This window comes from Globicephala melas, chromosome 11 (genome assembly GCF_963455315.2).
Source record: "Globicephala melas chromosome 11, mGloMel1.2, whole genome shotgun sequence".
Classification (NCBI taxonomy): Eukaryota; Metazoa; Chordata; class Mammalia; order Artiodactyla; family Delphinidae; genus Globicephala; species Globicephala melas.
The window spans coordinates 98,166,862-98,188,876 of NC_083324.2; the positions used below are offsets into that span (position 1 = coordinate 98,166,862).

Sequence of the window (22,015 nt, forward strand, 5' to 3'; positions counted from 1 at the left end):
AGGGGAGACTGGGGACTGAAATCTGGCATGTGTCCACTTACCAAGCCATGTGTCTGAGCATGGGCCCCTGTCTGCCCAGAGGATGGGCACCCCTTTGCTTTGCACAAGGGTGTCATCTTCTTGTCAAGTCATACGCAACTGATTCTGGTTCCCCTGGGAGGGGGTACCCAAAGGTGCCGTCTATCCTAGTGGTAGTTTCCATCATGGCATTTGGTCTGGCTGCATGACAAGGCATTTGTTTCTTTGAAATAAAGTCTATTCTGCATGCTGGAAAGCTGCCCCAGGAGTCCTGGTCATACAGTTAGAGAGCGGATTGAGCTGAAACTCTAACTGTATACTCCTCTCATTGGTTAATTTACCTCCTCCTGGTTAGTTTGCTAGTCTGAACCTTTGCCGTATGACGTTTGGCTCAGGACCCTGAGGATGAGATTATATCTGGTTTTTGTGGAGCCTAAAGAAGAAGGGACACGATAGAGCTCCAAGCAGTTGGCCATTAACTGTTACTTAAAAACATTGCCTGCGTAGCTAGGATGATGTTCCCTACACACTGCATTCCGGTCATATACACGAAGGTCTAATTCTTTGTAAATTACCCTGAGTTTGGAGTTTCCTCTGTTATAAACCCTGCCACACATTTGCTTTGGGCATAAGGTAAAGGATAGGCTGTGGGGATTTGGGGTGTGCTCATCCAGGACACAGACAGACAGACATTCTAACGCTTGTCATCAGGAGGGTGGGGAGGAAGGGGCCCTTTTCCCAGCAGGAGCAGCACGTCCCGCCTGTCCTCAAGTGGACAGAAAAGCAGTAACACGGGGATGGCGCGGAGGTTACGAGGAGGTCCAAGTGGACCCCCAGATGTCAGTGAGGAACAGAAGGGGCTGGGGTGGAAGCACGTGGTAAGGAAATGGATTCCCCTCCTGGCGTGGCTCTGGAGGAGGGAAATCCTGCCCACCAGAAAAGCTGGAACGTTTTAGGTGTCAGTCTGTGGGTTCTTGTGAAGACATGCTAACGAGGAGAAAGGAATGAAATGTCACCGACTGGTCCCCCCACTTGTGTATCAGGGAATCTCTGCAGCCTCTCGTCACATTCCACACTGGTTATTTCTGGGGCCTCTGTCAGCAGAAGAGCAGTTCTTTCCTCTCTCATTCTTGTCTCCCCCGGGTTCTCATCCAAGCTCTCCAAGCTGCAGGAAGGCAGAGCCATTGTGTGTTCCGGGGGCAGCGTGGCACCTGCGCTCAGGCCTGGCTCTCCCCTCCCTGCTTTGGGCTGGCTCTCCCAGGTTCGTGGAACAAGCCGTGCTGTGTTCTCCCTTCCTGCCCCTGTACCCCAGTGCCATGGGGGTGCCACAAAATACCACGGGTACCCTGGTGGCTCTGAACCCCTGATGAGTCAGCTGCTGGCCCAGATTCCTGCTGTCGATTCTCTCTCCTTGAGGCTCCGACGCACGTCTGCGGGGCTGGGACACCAGGCCCCCCTTCCTGTCCGCCTCTGCCCCCAGAAGCTCGCCCACAAGGCAGAGCCAACATCACCACTTCCAGCCCAAAACATCCAGAAGAGATGAAACCATGTCTTTTGCTACAGGGAGGATTGGTTTCCTACCATAGTTGTGCTCCTTTTAAATTTCTAACTTTTAGGGATGTTTCTCCAGGGTCTGGGAATGAACCCTCTGAGTGGAACAGGCGCCACTCGGCTCTCAGGGGTGGACCTCAGTGGCTTGTTCCTGAGCCCAAGGTTCTGGAAGCCTGAATGTGGCCGTGAAATATTAAAGTGAGAACACATAAAATAGTGAACAATGAGATCCGATTAAAAAATTGAACAAAAACCAAACAACTGTAGACAGATAGGCCTCAGGGTGTGAAAGTGAAGGGAAAAAACTCAACTCAGACAAACGAATAGTCTGGTACCTTGGGAGGCAACAAAGGGAAAATCCGATACGATTAGGAAAAATGGTGGCCAGGGAGCGAGACAGGGGTGAAAAGCACCTTTCTCTTCTAAATGACTCCAGACATGACGTTTGTCTCCCAGGTTGGCAAGGGGGGTCATTACTAACAGCGGCAGACGTGGACAGGTAACCAATACAGGAGTTTATTCCTTCCGTTCTTTTTTTAAAAAAGTCAAATATATTGACATATAACATCGTGTATGTTTAAGATGTACGAGGCATTACATTGATACGTTTATATATTGTAATCCGATCGCTTTCCAAGTGATATGTAGCACTTCTATCACATCACATAACTATTCTTTCTCTTTGGTGGTTGGGATCATTTTCATAGAGGAGTTTCTATGTTAAGCTTTCAATTTCTTCTGTTTCATTACCAAAAATGAAGTGGGGAAAGGAAAAACGTAAGGGAGCTGTGAGGTCTGAATGTTTGCATCCCTCCAAAATTCTGATGTTGAAACTGACCCTCTGCGGTGATGGTGTTGCCTCCTGGGGGCTTTGGGAGGTGGTTAGGTCATGAGGGTGGATTCCCCACGGGTGGGGTTACGGTGCTTACCGAAGAGGCCCCAGAGAGCTCCCACCCCTTCGGCCACTGAGGGCACAGTGGGAAGACCGTCTGTCTGGCCATCTGTCTATGAACCAGGGACCAGGAAGGGACCCTCACCAGACTCGGAATCTGCCCACACCTAGGACTTGCAGCCTCCGGAACTGTGAGAGGTGAATTTCTGTGGTTCCTCAACTCCCTGCTCCGTGATGTCTTTGTCACAGCAGCAGAACGGACTAAGACAGGACGAGAGATCACAAACACGTGATCCTGCCATGGGGAAAGTCATGACTCGAGTGTTAGTGTGTCTGGCTGGGAGAAGTAAACCTGGGAAGAAGCCGATGGCCACTGAGTGCCCGGCGGCTCTCGGCTGCCCCGTCGCAAACTCCGGCTTCTGGTCCATAGAGAGGCTGCTGTGGCCTCGTGTGTGCCCCGATCTCCTTCCACCCTCAGAACGGCTGCTCCCTGCCCCTCCAGCCTCTGCTCCCGCCGTCAGCCTTTGGTTTCAATGCTGCCTCCTTGTCCGCATGCCCTTCTCAGGCTGGCATCCCCTCCCCTCCCCTCCCCTCCCCGTCCTTCCTTCATTCATCCCATCCCCATGGAACCCTGCACAGAGCCCTCATCCACCAGGTCAGCCCCACACCTGCTGCCACCGAAGGGAACTCAGGCAACATGAGTCACATGTGAAAAGGGGTGGAGAGGCCACGCTTGGTGAAGAGAATAACCTCTGTCCAGCGAGGGATGCTGACCAGCTGCTCAGGAGGGTGATGGGGGACTCCAGCAGGGGCACGGGCTAGGGTGAGATCTCGGTGCACAGTTGGCCCCAGTAAATACCTGCTGAGTGGTTGAGTTTCAGGGATCACACTAAGTATTGAGAGAAAAGCCTGGGCTTGGGCGAATGCATCTTTCCTTATATACTTTATTTTGTCTGACACTGAGTTCCTTGCCCAATTATAGCAGAAATATAAAGTGTCCCAGTCCCCGGGAGTGAACCACCAGGGCTGACAGCTAGGCTGAACCTGCTCTTTCTTTTCTGTGCTCCCATCAGTGAATTAATCTAACACTTTTTTAGTCGCTACCTTTTGTTCTCAGCCTGTCTGCTGCTTGACTTGAAAGAAACTGCCAGGCTATAACACACAGTGCTGCTTCTTATATAGCCTCCAGCCAAACAGCTAAGGTAGCGTCAGCTGGTGAGAGCTAGGATGGGCTCGGACAGATTTGAGTCCCGGTCCCTGAGCTCACGAGCCTGAAGAAGCAGGGGTCTGTCTGTTTCCTCACTTTACTAACCACGGCTTCCTCCTCTATAAGGGGGGTCCTTGGATTATCCCCCATGGGCTGTTATTGAGATTAAGAACTGAAATACAGGTAAAATACCCAGCTCAATGCTGGAACATAGCAAATGCTCAACTCATTGTTCGCTTTTAAACAGTTGTTATTATTATTCTGCCTTCTCAGATGTTATTTTTCTATACTCACACATTTTAACCTTTTTAGTCTACCTCTGTGTGGAAACCTCGCTGTATCCCTTTGACCATTTCCATAACATTCTCTGGCCCCTTCTCCAGTTTTCTTCCACTATTTCTGAGTAGAAGAAAAGGAGGGAAAACCAAATAAAATGATACAGGCTTGCATGGCCTGGATGTTTTCTTTCTTTCCATCCTGGCTTGGGTTTCAGGGAGTCCATAAAAATATCAGCTGGAGGAAGAAATAACATCGATGCTTATACGCTTTTCCTCAGGAGTGAGGAGACCAAGATACTGCAGGAAGGAATTTGGTTTTGTCACGCATTTTAAAGGCAAGCTGGGTTAGAGGAGAAAGAAAATTCAGGCTTGTGCATTTGAAGGCAGCTGAAGGCTTCAGCTCCAATGGAACAACTGAAGTTATTTACACACTAGATGTGAAGTAGCTCTTTCCCAATTCCTCTGGAACCCCTGCCTGCCAGATAAAATGATCGGGAAACTAGACAGAAGAACGCGTCTGAGAAAGTTGACTGAGAAAATTGTAGCTGATTCCAATCTGAAATTGAACTGCTGGCGTGAAAAACTTTCCCTCCCTAACAAGTCTGGGTCAAAATCAGGATGTGGCCTTTTCCGTTCTCTTCCTGGCTATTTTGGGTGATTTTTTTCAGAAGGCAGATGTAATTTGCTGTTGTTACATTTAGTTCTTCACATCCTGAATGTGTATCTTTTTTTTTTTTTTTTAACAGGAAACAAGTTTAATTAAAAATTACACACATTTTCTTTCCTAGGCCTTTTTTTTTTTTTTTTGGCCTGGTTATAAAGTTTCTGTTTCAGGGGAAACTTGTACCTTAATGTTTCCCTTGAATTCTTTTCAGAGTTCATGTAGCTCAGTGAACATCCCAGGTCTACTTAAACCAGCTACGCTTTGAAGAAATCAAGGTGCCAAGGAACCATTTCAGGACTTAAAAAGGAATGTGGGCTTATGGGTGAGGTCAAGGCTCAAAGACAGTTTGGCCGCGATGATGTCGGAGGGATTGGAGAGGGAAATTAGGAAACAGGGCTTCAGCTCCAAGGTGAATACCCACCTGCTATAGACTGAATGTTTGTGTCCGGCCCCCCCCCCCCCCGCCCCCGACCCAATTCATATGTTGAAATTCTTACCGCTAGTGTGATGGTATTGGTGGTAGGTCTTTGGGAGGTGATTAGGTGATTAGTGTCTTTATAAAAGGGACCGCGGAGAGCTTTTCCTCACCCCTCCCACCGCGTGAAGACACAGCAGGAAGACAGCTGTCTGTGATCCAGGAAGCGGCCCCTCACCAGACACTGAACTTGCTGGCAACTTGGTCTTGGTCTTTCCAGCATCCAGAAATAACTGAGAAAAATGTGAGAAATAAATGTCGGCTGCTTGCAAGCCACCCAGCTTATGTATTTTTATTATAGCATTCCGCACAGAGTAGTAACTCACATTCATGGAGTCACGTGCCTGGCACTGTTCTCTCATTTAATTCTCAGGGTATTTCTGTAAGGCAGGTGTTATTATTGTTGACACGTACGGATGAGGAAACAGAGGCTTAGAGAATCTGAGGCACTCGCCCAGTTAACAGCTGAAAAGCCGGCCTGTCTAATTCTAGACGCACTCTCCACTACTAGCGTCTCCCCCTTTCCTCCCTTTACCCTTTCCAACCTCCCTAGTGTCCACTTAAGGAATGGTGTGGTTCCAGTGGGACTAATGCCAATCCAGCTCTGGGGGTGGGTCATGTGATCTAGGCAAGCCGATCAGCACGGGGCCAAAGTGATTGGCCAGGAGTGGTCATATGACCCAAGCCAGTTGAAATCAGGGTGAATGCAGGGCTCCGGGAGAAAGGTCTGTCTCCTTGGTACTTTGGACAAGGGTGAAACTATTTGCCATTGCAGGAAAGACTGTCTGAGGGTGAAGCCAATATTCACGGAGGCCAGAGGTGAAGGAACTTCAGAGAAGTAGAGGTAAAGTGCTGATGACAGTGTGCACCTGTGTAGCAAACCACGGCTGACACTTGAACCAGCTGGGACTTAGCAGTCAGAGCTGAGCTGCGTGTGTAACCAGACAGAGCTGGTCTCCGTTCTTTACAGCCGAACGTTCCGAGTGGGGCGATCACAGTGGCCAAACGGATCTTCAGCTGTCTGCCTGGACCTTGCTTGGCAAAGCTTTCCTTGGGCATTGGCATTCCCTTAAAACACACACACACACACACACACATTCCCTTAAAATATAAGGAAGGGCCTACGGACACCAAAATGACTGGAGCTGGCTGATTTCCACGAGAGTTCTTCGGTTTGGAGGCATAGCATAATCTTGAATAAAACCGATTTTTTTTTTTCAGGGAAGTTTATTCAGGAAAAGTTTTTAGAATACTTGATGTTGATTTTGAAACAGTGGCAAATCATTTATGGGAAGATGAGAAGTAATGAAGTTCTTTGGCAGGTCGCCCTCCCCCCTCCCCCGACCCAGGCACACGTGGGTGACCAGCTAAGAGGGCTTTTGCCCTGGGCTGCCCACTGCCCCTCAACACCTCCCTCTTCCTGGGATGACACTTCCAAACTTCATCTTCGTTATTCTGTTCTACTGGAGTTTTGATACTGCTTCTGGCTTTCTCCTACCAGGACTGTTTGTATTTTTTAATAGGAGAGTTATACACAGTGAAAAGCTTTCTCAACTTGCAGGAGTGAAACTCAGTGAAATGTAAGGCCCACGCTAAGGACAGACAGATTTTGGAGGCAGAGAAACACTCTTTTCCCCCCTCAAATTACACCCTTAGTGCAGCGGCCGTGTGCTCCCGTGTGCTCAAGGCTAGGGTCAGCCTGTGCATGTGCAGAAATCTCTGTTTAACTAAACCTCTTTCTCCCTTCGTCTCTCCCTCTCTCCTCTCTTTCTCTCTCACTCTCTCTGTCTCCCTCTCTCTGTCTCTCTCTCTCTCTCTCTGTCTCTCTCTCTCTCTGTCTCTCACACACACACACACACTCTCAATGAATTTTAAGAAGAGAGTGAAGGACAGGAAAGGGAACAGTTCGGTCTGCTTGTTCCCTGTTCCCTGCCCCCGTCTATGCAAGGCTGTGACAGCCGTCCTGAGCCGTCGGAACATGTGAGCACTCGGGAGCCACCCAGGGCCCTTAACTGGATGTAGGGATGTTTCTGGAAAGGGAGCAGGAAATGTCTCACCAGAGGGGATGGGGAAGGACCAGCAGTCCAGTTTGCTGTCTGGGTACACAACAGTGTCCGCTGTGTGTGCTCAGACGCTTGCCCCCAAGCCTGGCATGGCCACAGCAGGGCACTTCTCTGGAGCATTTTGGGCGTAGGCGAGGACACTGCTATAATTTTCTCTCTCCACAACCCAGAAAACCTCAGATGCTGCTTTTAAGGTTTTGATTCACCAGGCATTTATGGCCTGCTATTCCGGGTAGTTCAACTGTGTACAGACAGTAATTAATAGCAACGAACATTTTTAAACTATGCATTTCTTTTCTCCTTTAATCTCTAACACAGTGGCACTTTTATCAACTGAGAAGGTCAACCCAGTCTCCCGACTTCGGCCCCTCTACAGGAGCAAGGGGGCCAGATGTAGAGCCCAGGGATGCTGGAAGGAGAGAGGTGGGGGGAGCGCAGCATGTGGAAGGGGAGGTGGAGCCCCCTAGGGATGCTGGAAGGAGAGAGGTGGGGGGAGCACAGGGTGTCGAAGGGGAGGTGGAGCCCCCCAGGGATGCTGGAAGGAGAGAGGTGGGGGGAGCGCAGCATGTGGAAGGGGAGGTGGAGCCCCCCAGGGATGCTGCACATCCGGGGACAGGAGACACCAGGGACACCAAACGGCTCTGGCAACATACAGGCCACCTCGTCATTTACAGGGGGCGTCAAAGGAGGTGGCTCCGTACATGCGTGATGTGGCCCCTGGTGGACATGTGGCTTTTTAATATTCCAGGGGACTGCAGGCTCCATGAGGGCAGGGACAGTGTCTGTCTTACTCCCTGGAGTAGCCTAAGTGCTGAGCACAGGGCCCAGCATGTGAGTGACCGGCCGTGACTTGCTGAGTGAATTAACGAACACATTCACGAGGGCCATGGTGCGCCGGGGCCAGGACAGCCACGATTCAGGATAATGAGGTGTGTTCAGGGGAGACTGTGATGTATTGCTTGTGCGGTTTCGTCGGCTTCTGGGCTTCCCCAGGAGAAGGAACGGCTCACTCCCCAGTGCTGTCATTGCCACTGGGCCGCCACTGTCCTGAATCTCTCAGCATCACCGATGCCGTGGCAGCCCCGGCTCTGTGTGCAGAGGAACTTCCGTTAGAGCTACAGGACTGTACCAAGATTCTGTAACAGACCAGGAGGCACAATTGTGGTGCCGGTTTCTTTATTTTGGGTGACCAAGGAAGGGCCCCCAGGAGCTGAAAAAAGGGGAGTGATGTCAGGTGAGCACTTAGGGAAGAGGGACGGCCCCTCAAGACTGCTGGATGACCCCCAGGAGCTCCTGAGAAGCAGATGTTTCGGGGGGCCTCCTTACATCCGCGGAGCCTGGGGACCTGTGGTCCTGGGGCTGAAACCAGCACCTGCGCGTCCCCAGAGGCTTGCTCTGTCGTCACTGGTCCTTCCTCACGGCAGGGCGAGTGTGGGAAGCTGCGGTCCCCGCGGGACAGCTCGCCGCGCTCAGGAACAAAGGATGGTGGCGTTGGCGCAGGCCACGGTGGAGCGGTCCTGGGTGTACAGCTGCAGCAGAACTTGGTACTCTCCCTGAAGGGATACGGGGAAAGCAGGAGGCGTGTGAGCCCAGAACCATCAACTTTCAGCAAGCGTTGCGGAGCCCTTCTACGTGCAGCCTCTGCTCTGCGCACCGGGGATAAAGTCGAACCGCACAGACCGTCCCCACCCGCTGTGGCTCCCGGGCTGGCTGGGAGAGACAGGTGGTGCCCGTGATGAATGGCTAAGACGGAGGGCTCTCGTGTTCCCGACGGAGCTCCCCCGGGGGTGCTGGGCTGGCCAGGGGGTGCTGGGCTGGCGTGTGCTGGTGTGCAGCTTTAGGGAGGGTGGTGGTCGAGGCAGGTCCCCTGAGGAGGTGACGTTGGGGTGAGGACCTGAAGGTGGTACGGAAGCACGCCATGCCGGCTGCGGAAAGCGAGGGCCCGATGGGCTCGGGGGGAGATGCCCACAGGAGGAGAGGGGAAGAGGCTGGCGATGGCTTCCACCTGAGGCGTGGCCTGTCCCGACGTGCCTGTCAGCGGGATCCCTCCGGCTGCCGTGGGGAGAAAAGCCGGGGAGGCGGGTAGGAAGCAGTAAGACCGGGTAGCAGGTGGCGAAGGTTTGGAGCAGGTGGTGGAGATGGGGAGAGGGGCGGGATTCTGGATGGATTCGGAAAGAAGAGCCGATAGGATTGGCTGAGGAAACCCACGTGGGTGGGAAAGAGAGGGGTCAGGGGTGACCCCGAGGACTGTGGCCGGAGCAACAGGAGGGATAAAGTGTTGTTTCCTGAGAAGGGGGAGGCAGCTGGGGAGCCAAATCCAACGGCATGAAACCCAAACGCTCCGCTAAAGAAAGTATTTCTGCCCTTTAGGGTTCCTTTCTGGCGACAGCGCACTGCAGAGGACCTCCTCTGTGGTCAGGGAATGCCAGCCAGGCAGTGTGGAGCTGCAGAAGGAACCCAGGCCTGAGCCACGTGTGCCGTGCTCGTGGCTGAAGCTCCACCGGCCCCGCAAGCCACGTGGTAGGGCCAACCTGCAGACTCCCTGTCACCCGAGGAAGGGAAGACATTTAATCTATATAAGCCGGAGGGAAGGAACAGATCAGAGCACTGGATAGTTGTTGCATGAAAGGTCTCGGGCTACGAGAGAGGCGCTTTCTAGCAATTAGCAGAGGCCCAGGAGTGAGTGAGTTCCCCAGCACTGATGGTGTCTCGGGCATGAGGGCTGCCGAGGGTGTCTTCCAGCACCCTTCACCTTGAAGCTTCTCTGACGGTCTGGGCTCCCTGAGTCTGCTCAGATATCAGCAGCTGTGATTTCAGAAGCAGTGTTGGGAGTTTACATCAGAGTGTGAAAGTTAGAGAATTCGTTCTGAGTAGAGACCAGCTCACGTTTGCGTCTGATGGTGTTTCATCATTGTATCACCATCAGCTACTTTTAACTGTCCCTGTGCCCTTAAGTACACACCACACAAAGTTATTGAAAACCAACTGAATTTCCCCATCGCTTTCTAAGCCTAGTGAAAGCAGTAGAATTTGAATGAAGGCGTTCCAGATGACGAATTACAAGACACACATACTCTGCTTTAAGGGGCGAGAGTATTTAGGCAACAGGGCCCACCTGTGGGCAGGAGGAGAGGATGATGCCCAGAGAGCAGGGGTCTTTCTGCTGTTTGAAGAGCGCTGGATTGGTCAGGTAGGAGTCTGTAGTTGCACCCTTTGCACTTACACAGTCCAGGCCGTACCTGCCTGTTGGCGTCCAAGTTGGAAGCCCGAAGGGCCTCTAAATTCTAAGTCAGAAAGCAGCAGCCAGATGCCCGCTGCAGGCAGCGCTTCAGTCGGGGCCGAGGGGCTGGTTGCGTTAAAAAGAAAATAACACCAAGACACTGAAGACTGACTGCTGAGTGGAAAATTTTTCGGCCAAGCGGGAGTAGAATTAGCACAAAGCCCATCTCTGGGGGATTTGGCGGGAAGAGGCGGGATCTGGGGCAGGTCTTTTAAAACCAAACGTCTTCACACCATTTCTGTCCCATATTAGGAAGCAAAGTCTCTGAGCCTTGCAGGCTGGCTGTCAGCCAGGGGCGCCGGGCTGGTCTTGGGCCAGCGTGGGAGCTCAAGTTGGGGATTAAGGCCTCCAGCTGCCTCTGCCGCATACGTGACAGATCACATGTGTCCACTCTGCTTCTGTCCCCTGTCAGGCCTGGCTGGGGCGGGGTCAGGGCTGGCCGGGTTTCTGCTCCCCAGGCCCAGGCCCCAGAAGGGGAAGAGGTAGGAGGGCTGGGCAGAGGGCATCTGTAGATGCTTGAACAAGGAGGCCAGGGGCCAGGTGACCTGGCCTTGTCTCAGTCTCACGTCGGGCAGTGCCCCCGAGGAGTACCGTCTGTTGTTGAGGGACGCAGGTAATGCGCTCACTCACGCATCCCAGGTGGTTGCAATAAAGCTTTTTACATCTCTGCTACCTTTTCTTTCAAAGTGATCCTGTGACTTTAAGTTCTCTCGCCTCTATTTCATAGCAATTGCTAAGAGTAACTGGTTTTCTTTAAAAGTTAATAATGCAAGACTAAAGTTAATTGTTTGCAAATTTTAAGTCAATCTCCAGGGGAGGTGTGGGGAGGGTCCAAAGGAAAATGGAGGAAGAAAAAGAATTCAAATGGCAAAGATTTAAGGCAAAAAACTACGTGAGAGAAATTGTCTCACATCCTAGACGGGAAGAGAGTTTGCACAACTCTCATATTATGCTGAAAGGCCTGAGGAGAAAACTCTGGAAGGCTGGACACTTCCCAACTGCCAGAGGAGTACTAGTGAAAGTCCAACATAGTCTGGAGGCTTGATGGCTTGAGACTGAGGAACCCAGAGGCTGGGACAGAAAGGAGACATACAGGGAAATGAAACGAGTTCAAGAGATTCTTTATGGAGAAGGAGATTCTTTTCTAGAGTCATATCAGGTTTCGGAAGATGCAAAGGATGACAAAAAATGAAAATGATTACATTTTTGTGACTCTTTTGATGTATTCCTGAAGGATGCTCTCAGGAGTAGTGTGTGGCGAATGGATCGCTATGTCAGAGCTGCTGGAGTGCAGCTGTTTCATAAAGTCACAGTATATTGAATGAAAAGGAATTAGAGGAAAAATCTACTCGTAGCTGTGAACCTCAGTAGTGAATGTGCGGGACGTGGTCATTTTATTTGCTGGGTGGTAGCTCGTGAATCCTGTGCGAGAACAGTAACTGGGGAGCTTTACGCTTTCCGGGCTGTGTGTTTCTTACTTTCTCTGAACGAACAGCCCGTCTGTGGCTGCCGCCCTTGCCTCAACAGCTCTAGCAGTGTGGAGACTCCCCAGACAAGGCCAACCTGCGGGACAGGGCCCCAGGATCCCTCCCCACGGGAGCTGTCTACACAGGGGCTGCCCCACAGGACAAAAGTGTTAAATAACCAAAATGCCGAAACCTGTGCGTCAAGCATTAGTAAGTGCCCACGACGAGGTAGCCGCTTCACTGAGAAAGGGCTTTCTTCGTGACGGGCCAACAAAAGCTTTACGTTTCTAGTTTAATTCGCTCCTCCACCTCCTCTGCGTCTCCTTCTTTAAGAAACTGCTAGATATAGTCATTAAGGAACAAAACAAAACAGAAAACCAAAACCTTACCTCAGGAATTTCAAATCCAGGATTATAGACAGGGCCGGCATAGGATATCTGCTCTGGAGAAACAGAGAAAACACACGTAAGGTCATTCAATCATTGAAAACAAGAACGATTTGCTCTATTATTTGTGATTGCTGTGCTCTGGGGATCCATTGATGAAGACAAATGTCTTTGTGCAAACGTTGTTTATATGCTAATGAGGAGACTGACGGAACCTAAATCCCTAAATGAGATAGCATCCAGACTGTAAAAAGCGCGAGAAGGAGACACGCAGGTCACGGGAGGGAGGCAGATGGAGGGACGGTTAGGAGGCCAGGCTGGCCCTGGGATGCTCCAGGTTACATCCTAAGACAACTTCTGACAACTGATTGACCTTAGACAGTTCTGATCTCTTTGGGCTCAGTTTCCTCGTTTTTAAGATGGGTATAATAATGACAATAACAGAGCTGAGAGGAATGAGGAGAGTTAATCAACATAAAGCCCTGATAACAATGTCTGGAAAGCCCTCAATAAATATTTACTAAAGTTACAAACTGGGAGATGCCATGTTTTGAGAAGGTGGCTGGTCCGGGAAGGCATCGCTAAGGAGACGACGTTGCATGATACGATCTCCCTGAGGGAGGAGAGTGAGGCAATTATTATTATTATTATTGAAAACTTTTATTTGATATTGGAGTACAGTTGAGTAACAACGTTGTGTGTCAGCTTCAGGTGTACAGCAAAGTGATTCAGTTACACATATACACGTGTCTCTTCTTTTTCAAATTCTTTTCCCGTTTAGGTTATTACAGAATATTGAGCTGAGTTCCCTGTTCTGTACAGTAGCTCCTTGTTGGTGGCTATCTATTTTAAATACAGCAGTTATTTAAAGAGCTGGATGAAGAGCACTGCAACGCCGCGGAATAGGGACAAAGGCCCTGATGTGGAAAAGAATTTGAGAATGTGGAAGGATGGAAGGCAGGTGGATTTACCAAAGCAGAGTGAACGCAGGGGTCCATGCTGGGAAGAGATTGGAAAGACTGAGGGGAGGCAGATGTTCCAGGACCTTGAGGGCGCAGTGAGGAGCCAGGTGGCAAAAAGTCAAGTGAAAATACCTGATCTATGCTTTGAGGAGATCGTTCCGCTGTGTGGAGAGGCCTAGAGTGGAGGCTGTTTAGGGGCCGAGGAGAGCGATGGGTTGGTGAAGCATGGTGGTAGGGGGGAGATGGAGAAAAACTAATGGAATCAGGATGGTATCGGGAGGGTTTGGGACTGAGCATCTGGGTAGATGGGGTACCATTCACTGAGATGGGGGAGGCTTGAGAAGAAGGAGTGTGTGTGTGTGTGTGTGTGTGTGTGTGTGTGTGTGTGTGTGTGTTAACTAAAGAGCCCTATTTCTGGGAGGTGGTTATTAAGGGTCCTTGAAAGCAGTTGGTCACATGACTTTGGAATATGGGGGAAGAGGTCAGGGATAGAGCCAGGACCTACTGGAGTCAGGATGAGGATGAGACCTCCCCTAAGAAGACAGACTTAACAGACAGAGAAGGGGGAAGGGCCAGGACCACTCCTGGGTCCCTCCAACATTCAGGAGTTAGGGAGAAGAGGGGAGGACAGCCAAGGAGACTAAGAAGGAATGGCCATGGAGTGGAGGGTAACCAGGGAATGGAGGGAGCAGAGAAGCCAGGAGGTGGATGGTTTTCAAAAAGGAGGGTACAGTCAACCATGTTGAATGCAGCTGAGAGTTTATGTAAGATAAGGACAGAAATGTGCGGTGGACTTGGCAACATGGAGGTCATTTGGTGACCTTGACAGAAACACTGGAGAAGTGAGAACAAACGCCCAAATGGGGTGAGTTGAAGACCAATACGGAGGTGAGAGAAGCAGAAAAAATGAATGAAAACTGGAGGAGGGTGTGGGTTAAGAAGGTTGTTTCTCTAAGCTGGAGACACTGTACCATATTTGTCATTTGAAGTTAATGATCTTGAGAGAGATTGAAGACGCAGAAGAGAGGAAATAATGGAAAGGATGAGTGTTTCAGAAGGCGGGAGGGGAGGGATTTGACCCTGAGAGGAGCACAAGGGTTGTTCCCATGTTTATAGGAGAGAAAACAGAGCAGAACAGGTTCAGACGTAGGCAGATCTGTAGATTGGCCAGTGGATCGATGGCAGGCTCCTGTCTGATTACTTCTGTTTCTTAGTGAAGGTCATGGGCAAAGAGGTGGAGGAATGTGGACGGTGCGGAAGAAAGTTACTTGAAAAACGACAGGATTGCTAGGCAGTGTTGCATTTGTTTGTTTGTTTGTTGTTTTTTGGGTTTTGTTTTGAGATTTGTGGCATAAATTTCAAGAGACTGCAGTCAGCCCAGATGCGTATTTTCTCAGCAACATTCAGTAGCTCTGATCAAGGGTAGAGGGGGTAGATGGCTGAGTTGGGGTCTTGCTGGACAAATGTAAGGAGAGGAAGGCAAGGCTGTTGGGAAGAGATGCAGGGAAGTTGATGATAACAGACCACGGAATCTGAGGAGGGTACGGGAGATGATGATGGGAAGAGATGCAGGGAAGTTGATGATAACAGACCACGGAATCTGAGGAGGGTACGGGAGACGATGAAGGCGGGAGGGGTTGATCGATAGTAAAATCTGCGGTGGAGTCGGCTGAATGGAGTTTCCGTCACTGCGATCCACGACCTAGAGTACCTGAGCTGAAGGATGTGGTGAAGCCACAGGGAGGACGGCTTGACGGCGAGATTTCAGAAATGGCGCCCTTGCTGCAGTGACCACGTGCAGGGCTCACGTGGGAGACAGTGCTGAGGCGGAAAGGGGGGCTTGGGTGTTGGAGGTGAGGGGGTCCAGGGGCTGAGACATCGTGGTGCTGGGTGGGTTCGTGTCAGTGTTGAATACTGAAACCTCAGACGGTGGCCGTCTCCTCTGTGATCCCCCAGCACCGTGCACTTAGCATACGACGAGCAGGGTGGCACAGACTCTGGGGCCAGACTATCCGGGCTGGGCTTGAATCTTGACTCTTTTTCTTGCCAAGTAAATGGATTACGTAACATCTCTGTGCCTCAGTTTCCTTATCAGGAAATGGGGTGATAATAACATCCACCCCATGTGTTGTGCACGTTGAGCACATGTAAGACTCTTGTAACAGAGTTCGAAGAGGGACGGGCGCATGGTAAACACTCAACTAGGACTTGCCTAGTTCGTCCGCCAACCCACACTACTGGCGTCTATTTAAAAGAGGCCAGGCGCTATGCTAGGTGCTGATGCCACAGTAGACAAGAATGTTATGTGAACCACCTGAATCACTGAGCACCCAGAACCCTACCCAATTGTTTACAGGGCTGTCTCCTTCTCCGGTGAGGACCTCTGTGTCTCCTGGTTTACACAGCTCCCTGTACACGGCGCAGAGCCCAGCACACGGCTGGGGAGCAGTATACGGTTAATGAATGAGGCCATCAAGCGAGCAGACCCAGAGCCAGGGTGCGGTTTGCCAACCAACTTCATTCTTGCTCACGCTATTGTAATCCTCCTTCTGCTGGAAGGGTCCAGGCCTGGCACGTGCTGACAGAGAAGACAGGATTAGGGAAGGAGCCACTCAGAGCAGCCAATGCGGTGATGACGGTGGAGGGATGGTGGGGGAGGAGGCAGGAGAACAAACGCTTATCGGTTTATTGATGGCGTTGGGTGCCGGGCTCCTTAATGGCACGGTGATTTCCTACCTCGCCCAGCACCTGCTGCTTAACAGTTGCTCAGTTAGTATTTGGAGACAGACCAAGCTCTCCCCAGTTAAGGGGCAGGGGCAGGGGCGGCGTGGCTGGTGCCAGAGCAGCTGCCCACATGGAACCATGTCAGGGGCATGAGGGCAACCCGAGACCTGAACTTCTACCACAAGACCTGTGCTTAGCATAGCCTTTGGCTTCTGTTCAATGCCCATGTCCTACCCTTCCTTCCCACGGTCACTTCCTGGTACCTTGCAGGGATGACACGCAAACCTGGTGGGGGGGAAGACATCCCTATTTCATTGCTCGAAATGTACTGCTCCATTCGTTGTTAAAAGGAAACATATTTGTTTGTGGATGTAAGCAAGAGGCTTATTGGAAACTGCTGCTCTGTACGATGTGGTATTAGAAATAGAAATGTTGAGGTCCTGAATCATATCCTCAGGAATCTTCCAGTGCGACTGGGGAAGAGACAATGACTAGCTACAGAGTTAACTGTGTGAGGGGTGAGCAGAGGGTGTGGGCGGTGAACCTAAGAGAGCAGAGAGCTCAGCGGGGCTGCCGGGTTTCATCTGTAGGGCTGGAGGGTCTACGGCCCCAGGGCATACCGTTCCCGTTAGGATCCATGCTGCCTCTGGGGTTGTGCGGCACAGGGGCCCAGCTGCCAGTACGTGGCTTCTTTTTAGGACGTGATCTATTATCTCTTCCCTAGTGTACACTCTGACCCGAGTCAGGACGATCTGAGCAGAGGGTCGAAGAGACTGGGGACCCATCTACTCTGGCAAGAGATGCTTTGCTTCATTTCAGCCCAGAGCTGTCCACTTGCAGCCTTGTTGCTGATTCTGTGACTCCTAGGTAGCCTTCCAAGAAAATCCCTTTGCTTTTGTTGGCTGGACTAGGTTTTTGCTGCCTGCAGCTCAGGGACCGTGGTTGCTAGGGGCAGGAACCAGTTAAAATCCCTCATGCCGGCCCTTGGAGAATGGGACACAGCCGACGCAGGGGCAGGGTCCCAGGACGGGAGTGAGTGTGTCCATCCGTGTCAGGTCTGGTTGGATTCCCTCGGACACGTCTCGTACCCACTTCCTACTTCTATCTAGTGTTCTGAGGTGACACAGTGCAAACTGCTTGACCCTGGAGGCTGATAGACGGGCTCAGGGCCCAGCTTTCCTACTCACTAAGTGTCGATGGGTGATTTGCTTTCAACTATCCTGCGACTCAGCTTCTGCGCTTGCAAAATAGAAATAGGAATACCTCACCTGCAAGGCATTGAGAGGACTCGGAACTTGTGTGTCAGCTCACGGAGAAGATTGGGGTCCCCAGGAAGGGTAGAGACAGCAGTTGTTCGTTGTACAATTATTCACTGGATGTGAAGGAGAGTGAGGTGTGACGGCTCGCGTAGGGGATGCTGAGAAACGCACCAAGGCTGGGTTTGGGAACCTTCTTCCTGAGCCCATGTGCAGAACTGCTAAGTTCTGCTGGTATCTTTTTTGTTTTTCTTTTAACTTCTGTTTTAAAAAATGTATGAGTGCTGTTCTTGGAAGAACACCAGTCGAGTGATAGCTAGCATTTGTTTTGCTCATTTAATGCTCTAAGATTTGCTCATTTGTGCTTCACGATTAAGGTCCTTTACTGGGATGAAAGAGTGTCATGAACTAGATCCTCTTCACTTTACGGTTTCAACTGGAGCTTTTCTGGGGACCCACGAAGTTCCTGAGAGTTGCTGCAAGTAACTCATGAAACTATCTTTTTTTTTAACCGGATGAAACAACACCTTCCTTTTCCAGATCATCTCTGATTCGGAGATTCCTTTAATTAACATCCTCACACTCCAATACGATAAAAAGAGCCTCAGTATGTCTGTATCCACTTCTTCCTTTCCTTCTTTTGGATTCTTGATCAGTTTTTTTTTTTTTCATTTTTTGTGGTACACGGGCCTCTCACTGCTGTGGCCTCTCCCGTTGCGGAGCACAGGCTCCGGACGCGCAGGCTCAGCGGCCATGGCTCACGGGCCCAGCCGCTCCGCGGCATGTGGGATCTTCCTGGACCGGGGCATGAACCCGTGTCCCCTGCATCAGCAGGCAGACTCTCAACCACTGCGCCACCAGGGAAGCCCTTGATCAGTTTTTAATTGCAGTGAGTTAAAGAACTTCACCCTTCTGCCTCTGAATACTTGAAGTCATTTCTGCCGGTCAGCTTTTCCGGGGACCCAGGTCTTTGTGTGATTGGCACACAGTGTCTTTTTAGAGAGGAAATGGATTTTAAAATGTGGAAATTAAAGGTCCCAAAGAGTGTGGATCAGACTGATAAGAGGCCACGAGCTGCTCAGCAACCGGGGCGGATCCTGGCCCGGAGGGAAGTGCTTGTTGATTGTGTGGATTTCGTTAGATGGAGTCTCACCATTTCCCAGCCCTTGCTAGTATCTTACGGGAATTCCCTGCGGTCTTTCAAACTTATTACAAAATGTCATCAATATTTAAGCATCATTAAGGTTCTTGACGGTATAAAAATACTTCGAGTTACAATTTATCAAAAATAGGCCGATTGTATATTCAGAGCAAAGACTGTTTTACATGGATCCTTTATTCATTTACTCCCGTTTGACCCCCAGGGACTGGGGGGCAGCGTTGAACTAGGAGGACACAGCCCACGTCCTGCCGTCCCGTGAGTGGGCGGCGTCATGGGGTCCAGGAAGCGTGAACAAGGGCTGCTGTGGGCAGTGGTCCCAGGGTGAAGAGGGAGGTTCCAGGCAGACCAAGAGCCTCGTCTCTGGAGTGAGAGGGAGTGAGCGCTTTACTCTGAGTAAACTCTACACTTGTCGTTCCTCTCTGCCTTCCGGCATTTCCTTAAAGGCACCAGATGCAGCCACTTGTGAACCACATCCTCAGCTCCCGAGCCCTGACCGGCCCTGCTTCCTTCGGTCTCCGACCCCAGAGGGTGTGTCAGCATCTCTGGTCCCACCGGGCAGTGCTGAGCTAGTTGCTGGGTAGGGCCCTCATTTAAATTAATAAAGAACCTGCCTGGGGTGGGGACACAGAGGAGTGTTCACTTCTTCTGGGGTGGATGTGGCTGTAGATTGAACCCCTGTGCGGCCCCAAAGCCTTGAGGTTCTATCAAGGTTTCAGTGGATTCCGGGCAGGGGTGGGCAGGTAGCCCCAGGCTAAGTCCAGGCCCAGATCTGATTTTTTTATTATATATTTTTGGTGTGTCCTGATTGGTCAGCTTCTCTGTCTCCTGGGCCATGCAGCCTGTTACCCTCTAGAGCCTCGGCAGGTCCCCCCTGAGGGGAGGTCAGAGGAGGACTTCCGTGCTGTGAGCATGCCTGCACCATCTCAAGAGCGATCCTGCAGCTACACCGGTACAGTAGGGCAGACGGGGCCACAGGGGATGTGAGTGGGAGCGGAGACTCCCAGTGTCCCGGGCCACGTCCCTTAGCCCGCCGTGGAATCACGGCAGCCCAGGTGGCAGCCACCACGCTCTCCGACATCCTCCCAGGTCAAGGGCTTCCCACTTTCCTGCTGCTCAGCAGTCCATGGAGGGCGACTGGGCGGTGCAGGACCGTGTCCCCCGGAGGACGCCCTCAACCAGGGAGGATTGGAATCCAGGGATAAATGCCCGCAGCCTTCTGACCTTCAGAAGGATGATTCTGAGACACACATCTCGGTTCCCCAAGGGTCCAGTGGGCCGACCCTACTCCACGCTGGTAATCAGGTCCCTGACACATCGCTCCCTGGCTTTTCCTCCTGCCCCGAGTCCGTCTCAGTCCTCTCTCACCCTGCTTCCTGACATCACTATCCAATAAACTACCCCCCGAGTCCTTGTCTCTGGCTTTGCTGTGGGCGGGGAGGGACCCCAAACTGAGACGCTTCCTGGCAGAAGGTACACTTTTCCCAGTTTGTATGAAGGCCATGTAGGAGCTAGAGGTGGTCCTGGAAAGCTGGCTGCCAGTATATTTGGACCTGTTTCTGGCGATGGAGCCACGCAGCCTAGAATGTAAATCGGAAGCCCCTGGAACCTGTTCTCTGACTTTAGCCCCAAAGAACAGGAAGGAGGGTGGATGCCCTGGGTCGTCCCTGTGACGGCTCCAGCATCACCCTTCCAGAGAGGATACGGCGAAGAGAGAGGTGAGGACCGCAGCTGTGCCCGGAAGAGGGTGAGCTGGATGTGGGTGCGGCTAGGAGGGCGCCGGCAAGTCTGAGGGAAGAGGGAGCAGAGAAAGGAGGGGAGAGGCGCGTGGCCAGCCTCGCGGGCTTTTTCCCCTTCATTCAGCTGGATGGAGTTGCACTGTCACTGAGTAGTCCGCCCAGTGGTGTAGCCTGTAATATATAAAGTAAACTTGAAAAACCTGGAGTTGAGAGCTTTGGGATTCCTTGGCATGTCAGATGACCCTTTCGTTGGGAGGATCATTTCTGCTGCTACTGGAGGCTCAGTGGTTAGAACATGATCAGTTTCATCCCCAGCATATCACGAGATGTCCAGCCCGTTGTTGGCCCCTTTGGCTGCATGGAGGCTCAGCCTGTTCCAGGAATCGTAGCTTGTCCTTGTCAGAATCACAGTGGTGCTTTGGAGCTCGTGACTATCTAATCAGAGTTTGGGCTCCTACACAAGCTACCTTAGTTTTGCCCATGCTGACTACTTTGATTTCTTTCCCTGTGCATTCAAACAGGCTTGTGAGATCTTCTGTATGACCCTTTTTTTTTTTTTTTTTGCGGTACGCAGGCCTCTCACTGTCGTGGCCTCTCCCGTTGCGGAGCACAGGCTCTGGACGCGCAGGCTCAGCGGCCATGGCTCACGGGCCCAGCCGCTCTGCGGCGTGTGGGATCCTCCCGGCCCGGGGCACGAACCCGTGTCCCCTGCGTTGGCAGGCGGACTCTCAACCACTGCGCCACCAGGGAAGCCCTGTATGACCTTTTACTACTAGAGAAACCTACTGTTATTTATACTTGGAGACATTCACTGTGTACTTGCAATGGATCATGTATAAAACTATAAAATGAGCATCCTTCCAGGGCTTACTCATTCATGGTCCTGCCATTCCACCTCTCCAGCTTGTCACCCCGCCCTTTTTACCCTAATATCACGCTCCCTCTTCTCAATGACAAACTCCTATCAGGGCTCATTGTCCATCTTACTCCCTTTAGAGAAATGTTCTCACACGTGGGTCTTGTCACTGACTTCTAGCCACATAGTTTTTTCTCTGGGCAGGTGACATGGCAGGTGGGAGCTTTATGGGGTCTGGGAAAGGGCGACAAGAACAGCCCAATAAGGCAAACCTTTTCTGAGCAGTGATAGGATCCCCTAACCAAGAAACCCGTATCTTGCCCCAGCTACACGAGCAGCTATATGATCTGTGAAGTTCTCAGAACTGTGACTTCTCAGAGGGCATGTTTCATTGAAAACATACAGAGTATGAGTTTTCCTTGGATTATGGACAATGATTTGGCCTCTTCACATGGTCACGGTATGCAGAGGTCGGACAAGCTGTACTGGTTTTCCATTTGGAGATTGTACAGGCTACTGATGCCCTCCCCCCGCCCCACCAAAGATGTCCATGTGCTAATTCCCAGCACCTGTAAATACTACCGTACAAGGCAAAAGGGACTTTGCAGATGCAATCATGTCAAGGATTTTGAGTTGGGACATTATCCTGGATGATCTGAGTGAGTCCAGTGCAACCATAAGGGGCCTCATAAGAGGGAGGAGCTCAGAGGGAGAAGGTGATGTGAGGATGAAGCAGAGAGGAGTGATGAGGCTACAAGCCAAGGAATGCCAGCTGCCACTAGAAACTAAAAACGTCGAGGAAATGGATTTGCCCCCGAAGCCGCCAGAAGGAACACAGTTCTGCTGACCCTGATTTCAGGCTTCTGATGTCCAGAACCGTAAAAGAATACGTTTGTGTTGCAAGTTACTGAGGTCGCGGTGATTTCACAGCAGCAGTAAGAAACTAACACACTGATCTTGGACTCAGAGAGGGGCCAAGGGTGGTGGCTTGTTTGGATTTGGGGTCCCAGCAAAGGGCCCTTTGGAACCAGGACACCAG

At 51.3% G+C, this 22,015-nt stretch overlaps 1 protein-coding gene across 1 annotated transcript in view; it reads right to left on the reverse strand.

The window, feature by feature from the left end:
* Positions 1-8,320: 8,320 nt before the first annotated feature.
* Positions 8,321-22,015, reverse strand: part of LY86 (lymphocyte antigen 86) — a 49,609-nt gene continuing 35,914 nt past the window's right edge. The window contains exons 4-5 of the mRNA XM_030881491.2: positions 12,284-12,336; positions 8,321-8,701 (exon numbers count right to left, since the gene is read on the reverse strand). Coding sequence (XP_030737351.1) covers positions 8,618-8,701; positions 12,284-12,336 — 137 coding nt within the window. The 3' untranslated portion in view covers positions 8,321-8,617. The remainder of the gene's footprint in view (positions 8,702-12,283; positions 12,337-22,015) is intronic.